The sequence below is a fragment of the Brachyhypopomus gauderio genome, chromosome 3 (genome assembly GCF_052324685.1).
Source record: "Brachyhypopomus gauderio isolate BG-103 chromosome 3, BGAUD_0.2, whole genome shotgun sequence".
Classification (NCBI taxonomy): Eukaryota; Metazoa; Chordata; class Actinopteri; order Gymnotiformes; family Hypopomidae; genus Brachyhypopomus; species Brachyhypopomus gauderio.
In genome coordinates, this window is record NC_135213.1 from 24,240,995 (window position 1) to 24,253,929 (window position 12,935).

The 12,935-nt window shown below is 45.0% G+C and overlaps 1 protein-coding gene across 9 annotated transcripts in view; it reads left to right on the plus strand.

The window, feature by feature from the left end:
• ryr2a (ryanodine receptor 2a (cardiac)) overlaps positions 1-12,935 on the plus strand; it is a 188,237-nt gene that overhangs the window by 168,163 nt on the left and 7,139 nt on the right. For all 9 annotated transcript variants that reach the window (XM_077000565.1, XM_077000568.1, XM_077000567.1 and 6 more), the window contains 17 exons: positions 1,830-1,910; positions 2,124-2,212; positions 2,445-2,573; positions 2,839-2,943; positions 5,000-5,081; positions 5,255-6,057; positions 6,539-7,042; positions 7,488-7,561; positions 7,987-8,134; positions 8,613-8,699; positions 8,870-9,097; positions 9,572-9,702; positions 10,208-10,250; positions 10,442-10,575; positions 11,636-11,696; positions 11,985-12,131; positions 12,556-12,690. In XM_077000565.1, the coding sequence (XP_076856680.1) occupies positions 1,830-1,910; positions 2,124-2,212; positions 2,445-2,573; positions 2,839-2,943; positions 5,000-5,081; positions 5,255-6,057; positions 6,539-7,042; positions 7,488-7,561; positions 7,987-8,134; positions 8,613-8,699; positions 8,870-9,097; positions 9,572-9,702; positions 10,208-10,250; positions 10,442-10,575; positions 11,636-11,696; positions 11,985-12,131; positions 12,556-12,690 (2,981 nt within the window). The remainder of the gene's footprint in view (positions 1-1,829; positions 1,911-2,123; positions 2,213-2,444; positions 2,574-2,838; positions 2,944-4,999; positions 5,082-5,254; positions 6,058-6,538; positions 7,043-7,487; positions 7,562-7,986; positions 8,135-8,612; positions 8,700-8,869; positions 9,098-9,571; positions 9,703-10,207; positions 10,251-10,441; positions 10,576-11,635; positions 11,697-11,984; positions 12,132-12,555; positions 12,691-12,935) is intronic.

Consider the following 12,935-nt stretch of genomic DNA (forward strand, 5'->3'; position numbering starts at 1 on the left):
GGTCATGCCCCTTTATTGCCCCAGTGGCTGTGTGTCTTAGTGGAGAGCATCTGTGTACTGTAGTCCTTCTCTGTAACCTCTCCTTGCCCCTGCTGGCTTTCCTGTGTTGCACTGGTGTTTGAGTGACGGGGCACCCCACAGCCCTCATACCCACCCCGAACCACCCACCCCCCACCCCGAACCCCAACACCCCCACCCCCCTCCTCTCGCAGTGAGCCAGGCTGATCAGTCAGTGTCCCACTGCACTCCCTGCTGTTTGCACTGTTACTTTTATTCGTTTGGAGGTTATTTCCTTTTCCCTTTTTCAGTGTTTGGTTTGTTGTTTCTTGATGACACTGTTATCTGAAGAAGTGTTGTGTTTCTTTCTCTCATTTCATCCATCCATCTTTCTGTTCAGTGTTTCCAATTTCAAACGCACTTTGAAATGTGAAATTATGCACTTTACTGTAATAAGAATGATAGACCAGAGGAAGTCTAACCAAATCAAATGTTTTATCCACAGATGATTTGTCTTACCAGGATTATGTGATAACCCTTTTTTTAATAATAGCATTTCAATAGCATTTTACTATAGTTCTGTTGTTAATACAATGGTAGTGTTGATCAGGTTAAGGTGTGTATGTTTTATTTTGCATGTTAAGTATAAGATGTAGATGCTGTGAAATCACAGTGTGTAAATTGATGAGTTTGAAAGGCTTCTGTTCTGGTTTATCATCGTGTGGGCGGAGCCTGAAGTGCACGCTGTCCTCCAGCTGCATCGCATTTCCTGATTCTCATGATTAAACGATAATGTCATTTTCTTTATGCAGTTTGATAGACTGATGTCTAAATGGCCCTTTGGTCTGAAAATAAAATGAATCCAAAAACACACAGTCCCAGAGGGTAGCTCCGCCCCCTGTGTAGACCTGCTGTCACTGCCAGGCTCACGTAATGGAACACCAGTAAAGCTCTTGTGCAGTGACCTAGACCTGCTCCCATGGTTGTCCGAACTGTCTACTGTACTGTATTGTATCAAACTCATCTCAGAATCACACTTGGAACGGTACTATCATATCCATTAACCATGAGGAACCTTACACATGGTTAATACAGCATTTTATTCAGACAAAGTGTCAAGACCTCACAGTCATTCTGACCCTACTGAAAACATATGCTGACGTACTGGATATTAAATAAGGTTTGATCTGAGATTTGCTGAAAATATTAACAGTGCATATTCAGTAAAGTTAGTAGTGAAGGTGGGTTCACATTACAACTGAAAAGTGCAGAATTCCTTTCACTGCATCTTCTGAAGTGGCCAATCTAGATACGCTGGTCAGACAGCACATTCACATGAAACAGATCTGAGAGAGATGATCATGTGATGACGTGTGAAGAGGTGAATCTGGGCCTACCAGTGCAGTCATGGGCTCCTTTGTCTCTTGGGTATTCTTCACATCACATGAACTCATGGTGTCAGTGTCCTGTCTGAAGCACCTTTGCCATGACTTTTGATTCAAACAGTTAAGTGTTGAGAAGATCGCCACACTGGCCTCAGATCAGATTATGCACAATTTAAAACATTTATGAATCATTGTTACAGAGACTATTCTTTCAATCCGTACTCGCTATGTGTCAGTAGTCTGTGAGGAACTTGAATAAAATGCTGCTAATCACCCCGTGTGTGTACGTGCGTGTGTGTACGTGCGTGTGTGTGCGTGTACGTGCGGGTGTGTGTGTATGGGTCGTCTGAGGGCTGTGCTCAACCTATGCACCTCTCTCAGACTTTGTGAGCGGCAGTGTCCGTTTCCATGGTAACTTACACCGTGTGGTCTGTTCCGGCCGTGCAGGTGAGAAGGTCCTGCGTGATGATGAATTCACTTGCGACCTGTTCCGCTTCCTGCAACTGCTGTGCGAAGGTCACAACTCAGGTGAGGGACAGCGGCTCACAGACAGGTGTCTCGCGGACAGCACGCTCATAGAGAAGTCTTTGACTCTTCCTGGGCTTTTTTCAGACAGACCTGCTCTGTCTCGTGTGCAAGGACTGCGGGACCCAGAGGCACAGATACCTTTTTTAAATAAATCACACTCGTTAGGTCTGTCGGGTCTCATTTTCATGACATCATATTTATGTCACACGACAGATTTCCAGAACTACTTGCGAACGCAGACAGGCAACAACACCACAGTGAACATCATCATCTCGACTGTGGATTACCTTCTGAGAGTACAGGTGAGCCACACAGGTGAACACCACAGTGAACATCATCATCTCGACTGTGGATTACCTTCTGAGAGTACAGGTGAACACACAGGTGGCAATATAGCGCAGGATTAAATCTGTAGCAGCCTGTTGGGTGATCCTGCTGGAGAGGTTGTTTGGACTGTGATCAGAGTTTTTAAGAATAATAAAGGTTGAGTTTACAATACCAGAGCCCCACCCATGTGGTCTGTACTCTCTCCAGGAGTCGATCAGTGATTTCTATTGGTATTATTCTGGGAAGGAAGTGATTGATGAACAGGGCCAACGGAATTTCTCAAAGGCCATCAACGTGGCCAAACAGGTGTTCAACACTCTTACAGAGTATATTCAGGTACAGTTTTCTATTTCCAGGTGTGATTTTGTGATGTTAGGATTATTTCCATATGTACACATGTATATGTGTACATATTAAGTAGAAATGCTTCCTCGTACCTTACCATTTGGGTCTATTGCGTATCTTATACCTTCTACATTTCTACAACTTCAAAATGTGGTGTTCAGTTTATAACTAACCCAGAACATCAATGGCAGAGACTCTCGTGTGGTGCATTAGGCTGTGGAGAAAAGCCACATTTGTTGTCCTGTCTGTGTCACAGGGGCCCTGTACCGGTAACCAGCAGAGCCTGGCCCACAGCCGCCTGTGGGACGCAGTGGTGGGCTTCCTCCACGTGTTTGCACACATGCAGATGAAGCTGTCTCAGGTAAGAACACTGACAACTGTGCAAACATCTGCAGGCTAGTTTTAATGATGCCCCATCCATTTTGCCCTGAACAGCTGTAACATGCAGAGTGTTTTGCTGTGTCCCAACAGTTGAGATGAAGAGTTTATCATACTCAGCAGAAGACTCCCCATATCATGGTACCATAAATGTGTCTGGCAGGTGAATGCCCTGCTCTGCCCTATTTAGTGAATTAGGGCATTCAACCCTATTTAGTGAATTGTTGCATTCAGCTATATTTAGTGAATTAGGGTATTAGGGCAACAGTAGATTACATTTTTGTCAGCTTTGACATACTACCTCAGATTTCTGTAGGATCAACAGTTTACATACATAATTTTGAGCCTGGTACAGATGATGTAATGATATTTAGAAACATCTCATTGGTCAGGTGTCATAATTAGGCATAATCAGGAGTAATTATGAGTTAATTAGAGTTATTAGGGGTTAATTGGGTGGCTGCAGTGCTTGTATTTAAGCTAGAAAATTTGTTTCTAGTCCTATAGAAGGTCACTTCCTTCTTGAGAGCAATTTTCAAACAGTTGAAGGTGTCACATCTGTAAAAAAAAAAAAAAAACAGTATATGTACGGATATACTGGCAGCACACACTGACACAACATAATTCAAGAAGGACACAAATTAAATCCCAGGGCTAAATGAATTTTGGTTTGAAAGATACAACTAACCCACAAGACAGCAACAAAGTAACTGGTGAAGGAGTTGGTAGCATCAGGCAGGGGCGGACTGGCATACATTACTACCGAGGATTTCCCCAGTGGGCCAATGGGTTAGTGGGCCGCCGGCCGCCGGTGGTGTTAACTCAGCCCGTGGAGGAGCCATTGCCGCGCACTGCGGCCCCGGCCGTAGTCACACTGCTGTTTAACGGTGCCTATTACCTCTCCCCCGCTCCAGTCAGACAAACCTGCTCAGCGCGCGGACTGGGCCAGCTGATGCGGGCTGACGGTATGCAGCGGAGATCAGAAAAAAAACCAACTTGTCCCAGAAAATCTGGGCCGGAGTACAAAAACACACAGCAGCTGTGTCACTTATTAATACAAGTAGTCACAAACTGGAAAAGCCTTGTCCATACTAATGCCACATTAATTATATTTCCCTGTTTGTATCCCACGAGAGACGCCAGTTGCACACTAACACTGCTGAGGGTCTAACTCATCATGTGATCCCTCCACGACACGGTTGACACTACTGAAACGTGAAAAAATAAGTCCACATTGCCGTAAATATGGAGCAGTCTAAGCCAGGGTCTAAACAAAGTATGAAACATAAAGGTGGCGCTGAAAAGCTGAGAGAGAAAAAAAGAAAAGCTGCAGAGGTTATTCACTGAGTGAAAAGTGTAGGTTTCTGTAGCTTTCCAGTTGTTTTTCCAGTGTGTGTTATACAGTCTGTCAGGAACTCCCGGGCCACTTTTTCTCCCCAGTCTGCCCCTGGCATCAGGTACCAAATTACCTCCATCCACCACTAAGACATTCCTACACTACCATAGCCTGAAATGCCAGGAAGAAAGCCCTACACCAGGAGAGCAAAAAACAGATTAGTAGAGGATCTGTGAGGCTTGTAGTTCTAACAACACCATCCCAAATGGAAATCTTGGGGGTGTTTTATTGGAAAAGAGACTGGAACACTTTCAAAAAGAAATGGGATTGCCCACAAGGAAGGAGATCTATCTCAAAATCTCATCAGTGCTCATTTCACTTCAAAGAACATTATTACAAAAAACACTTTTGAAATAACACCTACAGGGTATATATGTCCAGATAGATAAATTATACTGGTTTCCTGTTTCCTGTATGTGAATTGGGACTACAGTTGTAATGTCAGTGGTGATTAAGCATAGATAGTTCCACGTTTAGCCCTAATGTGAGTCTAGATAACCTGGAAAACTAAAGTGTTCTTGGAACACTGTTGGTGTTACTGAGGCATTGGGACTTCCTGGGGTGATGATGCTTTAAGATATAAGAGAAGCAGCACTGGTGAGTTCAGTCTTCTCATATTCACTGAGCCATTTCTGCTTGGCAGGACTCCAGTCAGATTGACCTGCTGAAGGAGCTCATGGACCTCCAGAAGGACATGGTTGTGATGTTGTTGTCTATGTTAGAGGGTGAGTGTGGCTACATCCAGCTCATGTTCTTTAAAACATAACAATAAATGCATAAAAACCTCATTCCCACAAAGAATGTCCTTGTTCCCAGAATATTAGTACCATATTTCTCAAGATAGAGAAATGTTAAAATAAAATAAACGTTGAGTATAAATATGTTTTCCTCCTCTTAGGGAACGTTGTCAATGGCACAATTGGAAAGCAGATGGTCGACATGTTGGTGGAATCCTCCAACAATGTTGAGATGATTCTCAAGTTCTTCGACATGTTCCTGAAACTAAAAGACCTCACGTCATCCGACGCCTTCAAAGAGTATGACCCCGATGGGAAGGGCATCATCTCCAAGAGAGACTTCCACAAAGCCATGGAGAGTCAGAAGCACTACACGCAGTCAGAGACAGAGTTCCTCCTTTCCTGCGCTGAAACGGATGAGAATGAGCTGCTGGACTATGAGGAGTTTGTGGAGCGCTTCCACGAGCCGGCCAAGGACATTGGCTTCAACGTGGCTGTGCTTCTGACCAACCTGTCTGAACACATGCCGCACGACTCGCGGCTGCAGACGTTCCTGGAGCTGGCAGACAGTGTGCTGAACTACTTCCAGCCCTTCCTGGGCCGCATTGAGATCATGGGCAGCGCCAAACGCATAGAACGCGTGTACTTTGAGATCAGCGAGTCCAGCCGCACGCAGTGGGAGAAGCCACAGGTGAAGGAGTCTAAGCGGCAGTTTATCTTCGACGTGGTCAACGAGGGCGGAGAGAAAGAGAAGATGGAGCTCTTCGTTAACTTTTGTGAGGACACGATCTTTGAGATGCAGCTAGCGGCACAGATGTCGGATGCTGGAGAACGCTCTGCTGTAAAGGAGGACAGTGAGCGAGGGAGGCCTGGGGAGGAGGCGCCCGAGATGGGCTTCTTCTCCATCACAACCGTGCGCACCGCACTGCTGGCTCTGCGCTACAATGTCATGCTCCTGATGAAGGTGCTTGTACCTTATGTACCTGTAAGAGGTCTGCATGTCTGAGGGCGTGGCAGCTCAGGAAGACTGACACGGGAGGGTTGTTAAAAAACCTGACTATAACAAGAGCTATTCCGAATACATTTTAGGAGATGGAAGGTAGAATTATTTTAAATGTCTTCCTGATCTGACATGGGCAGTTTAGCTCATCAAGCTGAATCTTTCTCATCCAGTTATTGATCAGGCATGCTAGGTAGATCTAGGTAAATGAAATCTAAAATCTGGAGCAGGATTGAGAAAGCATGATTATCTTGTTTTATTCTGTTATAAAAAATATGCTAATATATTCAGTACTTCTGCGGTTTACGTTCGTGTACTTTGTGATTATGATGGGTATTATTCATATAATTTAGATTTATTTGTAACTGCAGTGAATCTAATATATGAAAAAATATGTATTCAGAAGTTATGTAATGCAGGGTCTTTAACTATAATGTAATCTAAGGTGCTGTCCATGAAGAGCCTGAAGAAGCAGTTGAAGAAGGCGAAGAAGATGACGGTGAAGGACCTGCTGACGGCCCTGGCAGCGTTCTACTGGAGCGTCCTCATGGGCCTGCTGCACTTCTCCTTCAGTGTGGCACGTGGCTTCTTCCGCATTGTCTACAACAGCTTCCTGGGCGGCAGCCTGGTGGAGGGCGCCAAGGCCATGAAGGTGTCGGAGCTCCTGGCCAACATGCCTGACCCGACGCAGGACGAGGTGAGAGGCGAGGGAGAGGAGGCAGAGAGGAAGCTCACCGACAAAGCCATGACGGAGGAAGACCTGGCGGACCTCGTCGTGGCACCGGACGACACCGAGCTGCTGACGGATATTTTTGGGCTGGACCTGAAACGGGAGGGTGGGCAGTACAAACTGATGCCCCATAACCCCAATGCCAACCTAACGGAGCTGCTGAACGCACCTGTGCCCCCATCCCCCATGCCTTCGCCTGAACTTAGCAGGAGACTGCAGGTAATGACGGGACACTGAAACACATAATCAAAGGATAGCTATTTAGAAACAGGTCAGTCTTCATAGGAACCTATTAAGAAAACTGCAGTTATGGAGCCATTACCCATAGTCTTAACGTTATCTGTGCTAATGATATATCTACTGAACCAAAATTGTAAAATGTTATGACAGACTGTGAACTAGAAATGTTTTTTCCAGAAATGGTTTGTAATTATAATAATAATAATAATCATCATCATCATCATCATCATATAGTGTTATTCCTGTCCCCAAAGTGTACCAAGCATAAAACACTGAGAAAATGAAAAACAAAAAACAAAGCAAACATGTATTATGGGCTGATTAAGTATCCTGAAGTTAGGTTGCAAATTCAGGATTCCTGAGTTTGAGAGAATGCTGATGTCCTGTAAACAAACACACATCTGCATTATTTTTTTATTTCCAGTCGAAGGGCTCAGCTTCATCAGCAGATGAGAAAGAAGGGGCTGAAGATTCGCCGTCTCTGTCCGAGAAGGCGGAGTATGTTTCCTGTGCTTTGGTGCCTTGGTTTTCTAGTCCTGATTTTTGAAACCTTACATGGAAAATACGAGGGGCAGAGTTTACACTTTGAAATTATGAGAGTCCACATTCATACTTTCAGTTTATTTGTATATCAGTGCAGTAATAGTCCTAATACTAAAGCTTTGTCTCTGAATAAAAACTTGGTTCAGATTTTTGTAATTATGTTTATTTTGTAATAACTAATATGAACAATTAGTCCAGCTAATTGGCTAATAAGACACCTGGCATATGATGGCAGAGTGAACTATCACCTCAGTGAATGAGAATAGGAACTAGCCCTCAGTGAGTGTTGTGTGATGAGATTGCCCAGAAAGAGTAATGACCCCACATTCAAGAGGGGCTTTTATGTCTCCTTCTGGGCTTCGTTTTCATGCCTCCTGCAGAGGTGAGGATGGTGAGAAGAAGGAGAAGAAGAAGGAGGTCCTGAAGAAGAGGAGCACGCAGAAGCACTACTCCTCTAAAGCGGACGAGCCAGACCTACAGGAGTCCGCCTTCTGGAAAAAGATCATCGCCTACCAGCGCAAGCTGCTCGTAAGAGTGCCTGGCGAGAATGTGGCGGATCGCTGGAGAACAGTGGAATATTTAGGGTTTACAGGATGTTGTAGAACAGTGCAATGACTACAGTATACTGTGTTTCTACACCATACTCAGCTAGCCAGATTATAATGGTCTAAAAGAAATATGAGAAATAATCCTTTTCACAGAATGGCCACATGGTTATTTCAGGACCAGTAATGACTGACTGGACTAGAACATTGAAAACTGCTTCCCATTTGGTTACCAAAAATAATGCCCTTTTTAAAACAGCATACTTTGAAATGTTGATTGGAGGGTTTTTTTTTTTGCTATTACAAAGTAATTTTCACATCATGTCCGTGTCATTACCATTCATGGGAAGGTTCCCAAGAAAATCCGACCCTGAGTAATATCTCTCACCAAATCCTGTGTTATTTACTTCCTTGTTCCTGACGTCTGTGATTTATTATGTTTTCCTTCTGCCCTATTATAGAACTATTTTGCACGGAATTTCTACAACATGAGAATGTTGGCTTTGTTCGTGGCCTTTGCCATCAACTTTATCCTGCTGTTTTACAAGGTGCTGTTCCCCTTCACGATGTGTGTGTTTGTTCTTCATTGTACGGGGCTCAGTGATGGTCCTTTCTCACCTGTCCAGTCCTGTCTCACCCACTAGCTCTTCTGTCTCTGTTTTTTTCTCTCCATTTTTCTCTCCATCTTTCTCCTTTTCTCCATGTCTCTTTTTTGCAGGTGTCTACGTCCTCGGCGGCGATCGAGGACAAGCAGGCGGTCTACAGCGCTGCAGCAGGAGAGGGGCTGCACTGGGACCCTCCGGGGGGCTCGTCCGCCGATCGGCCGGCCGCGGTCCACTTCGTGCTGGAAGAGAGCAGCGGCTACATGGAGCCCACACTGCGCATCCTGGCCGTGCTGCACACCATCATCTCCTTCTTCTGCATCATCGGATACTACTGCCTCAAAGTGGGTCCCGTGTTACGCCACCAAAAGTTCCTCGCAAAAAAGTGTCTCCTCGTTCTCCTAGACCACTTGCAAACGAATTGCAATCTAGAGAAAAACTGCATGTTTTAGTATATGAAACAAATTCTCAAAGTTACCCAAGCAAATACAATAGGGTACCCCATCAACACCAAAAAGGCAATAGCATGCGCCACCGCCTGCACGTCCAGCACAAGCTGCCCATACACAGCCATGCCTACCATTACTGCAAGGGCACTTGGTTCTCAGAGCACATTCTCATCCTCCCTTTAACCCAGGTGTGTTAACATAATGAGCAGATGGTGTAGTTTCGCTATTATTGATCAGAAAAGAGCAAGATAGGACCGTTCTGCTGAACCCTGTTGGTAATGTCCCTCCATTATGTGTCGCTTAAGTGAAGAGATCTTAGTTTTCAGGGACAAGGATTTATGGGTAATGACTCCCCTCCATCTTTTGCAGGTTCCCCTGGTGATCTTTAAGAGGGAGAAGGAGGTGGCCAGAAAACTGGAGTTTGACGGTCTTTATATCACAGAGCAGCCGTCAGAGGACGACATTAAAGGACAGTGGGACAGACTGGTTATCAACACACAGTGAGTCTGATACACAGCCACCCGGTTCATTACCCCCTACACACACGCACACACACACAAACACCATTATGGGAGAATGCAGGTCAGTGTAATATTACAGCCTGGTTCATTATAGAACACTGTATGCTCTATTACACCCTAATCCATGTTGCAGTGGGCAGCCAGGGAGATAATTGTTCTCTAAAGGCCAAACAGATTGAGTGAGCAGCCACACACAGTCACAGTCACAAGCTAGGTTCCCAATAGCTCTGTAACACAGAATAGTCTTTATGGAGACAGTGTGTTAAACAAACATCTGTGTGCTCTCCTCAGAGTATTGCCTTGGGCATGTTATGTACAATTTCAAAGTTTCTTGTTAAGTTTCTGAGTTTGTGTTTTCTTTCTGATTTTGTCAGAAAGAAAGAAAGATTTCTTGTCTGATTTTGTTTCAGAGATTTGACTTGTATTCAGTTGCTTGTATCACAGGTCAGTGTTCTGATGCTGAACTGTCTGTCTGCTCCTCCAGATCCTTCCCAAACAACTACTGGGACAAATTTGTGAAGAGGAAGGTGGGCTTAAATGATCACGCAAACACAAGTCTGGAAGCTGATTAGTTGATTGATAATTATGTTAATGAACTTATTCATACTTTTTAACTGCTGGATGACTTTTAGAGGCTGCTTTTTAGAGGTTGTGATGGTGTGTGTGGGTGGATGGGTGTGTGTGTATGGGGGGGGGGGCTTTGGGTGTGTGTGTGTAGGTGATGGATAAGTATGGTGAGTTCTATGGCCATGATCGTATCAGTGAACTGCTGGGGATGGACAAAGCTGCACTTGACTTTAGCCAAGCTCACGAGAAGAAGAAACCCAAGAAAGACAGCTCACTAGCTGCAGTGTAAGTTTAGAAGTGTGTGTGTGTGTGTGTGTGTGTTTTCAGACTACAGGCTTGGTTCAAGACACTCGTAAAACTAACCTGATTAAACCCAGTATCCACAATATGCCAATTCCAACACCTGAAACATAAAACCTCACTGTTTCACTCTCTTTCATCCCACTGTTTCACTCTTCCAGTAGGGGGCAGTAATAGTTAATGTTCAATGCTGACACCCAGAAATATTTTACGATAAATGTTTCAGATTTGAATACGATAAATTACAAAAATTTTTTACTGATTTGAGCATAAATTATTCTGTAACTCAGTTTTTAAATGTGACACCTAAGATGCAGAATGCTGCTGATGAACGTGATGAACGTGATGAAGCGTGATGAAGCGTGATGAAGCGTGGCATGATGAGGCGTGGCATGATGAGGCGTGGCGTGATGAGGCGTGGCATGATGAAGCGTGGCATGATGAGGCGTGGCATGATGAAGCGTGGCATGATGAGGTGTGATGAAGCGTGGCGTGATGAGGCATGGCATGATGAAGCGTGACGTGATGAGGCGTGGCATGATGAGGCGTGGCATGATGAGGCGTGGCGTGATGAGGCGTGGCATGATGAGGCGTAATGAAGCGTGGCGTGATGAGGCGTGGCATGAGGAGGCGTGGCGTGATGAGGCGTGGCGTGATGAGGCGTGGCATGATGAAGCATGGTGTGATGTGGCGTGATGAGGCATGGCGTGATGAGGCGTGGCATGATGTGGCGTAGCATGATGAGGCGTGGCATGATGAGGCGTGACGTGATGAGGCGTGGCGTGATGAGGCGTGGCATGATGAGGCGTGACGTGATGAGGCATGGCGTGATGAGGCTTGGCATGATGTGGCGTAGCATGATGAGGCGTGGCATGATGAGGCGTGACGTGATGAGGCGTGGCGTGATGAGGCGTGGCGTGATGAGGCGTGGCATGATGAGGCGTGACGGGATGTGGCATGATGAGGCGTGACGTGATGAGGCGTGGCGTGATGAGGCATAGGTCTCAGCTTCATGCTCTTGTTGCTCTGTCTCTTTCACTGACAGGCTGAACTCTGTCGATGTGAAGTACCAAATCTGGAAGCTAGGAGTCGTTTTCACAGATAACGTAAATTCATCTCGTCTTTCTTTACCTTGATGCATATAATCCGTTCAAAAGAAGCCTCAGGCTAAACATATGGATAACAATAAATGAAATCAATTAGAATGGTGTCATTTTCATGGTTGCTATTACCTTGATAATTGTTAGCTGCTATATTTGATTAATTCAATTCAATATTAGCATTTTGTTTTAACTTTCTAATATAAATTGGCATGTGGTAAATTTATATTAGTGTGTGTGTGTGTGTTTATACTCTGTGTGTGTGTGTGTGTGTGTGTGTCTGTGTGAGAGTAGTCTTACCTGTACCTAGCCTGGTACATGACCATGTCCATACTGGGCCACTACAACAACTTCTTCTTTGCGGCTCACCTGCTGGACATTGCCATGGGGTTTAAGACCCTGCGCACCATCCTCTCTTCTGTCACTCACAATGGTAAACAGGTACTGGCCCCTTCTCTGCCTTACAAGACTCTGAAGCACCACACCTGGTAACCACACAGAGCCCACCCGATTAGGCCCACCAGGTTAACATCTGGCAGGCATCTTATCCTGGCCTTATTAACATGTGCTCATTAATGGTTACAAACTTACCAGAGACTGAATTTTTCCGGTGAATACACAACACTGGAACCACTCTTGACAAACTAGCGTACTATATTTAATGACCACTTGTGTTTGTGTATATGTGTGTGTGCTTTAAAAGTAATAGCTGTGATAGCTTTTAGTCAAGTGCTAGCTATATAAAAAATTACTCAGCATCTTTCATTACCTGACTACTTCACTTCACTATAGGAAATTCGATTCTGTATATAGCAAAGTTTATCTCTCTCTCTTTCTCTCTGTGTGTGTGTGTGTGTGTGTGTAGCTGGTCCTCACTGTGGGCTTGCTGGCAGTGGTAGTCTACCTCTACACTGTCGTGGCCTTCAACTTTTTTCGCAAATTCTATAACAAGAGCGAGGATGGCGAGTCTCCGGACATGAAGTGTGATGACATGCTAACGGTGAGCTAACACGCTGAAGTGTGATGAAATGCTACGAGTGAGCTAACACGCCAGACTGAAGTGTGATGACATGCTAAGAGTGAGCTAACACGCCAGACTGAAGTGTGATGAGATGCTAAGAGTGAGCTAACATACCAGACCAGGGCTCTCAAGTCTCACGCATTGAGCGTGTGACACACGCATTTGACTGTCTTCACACGCTCACACGCCACACTTCGGATTTCACACGGCGAGAAAAAAAAAAT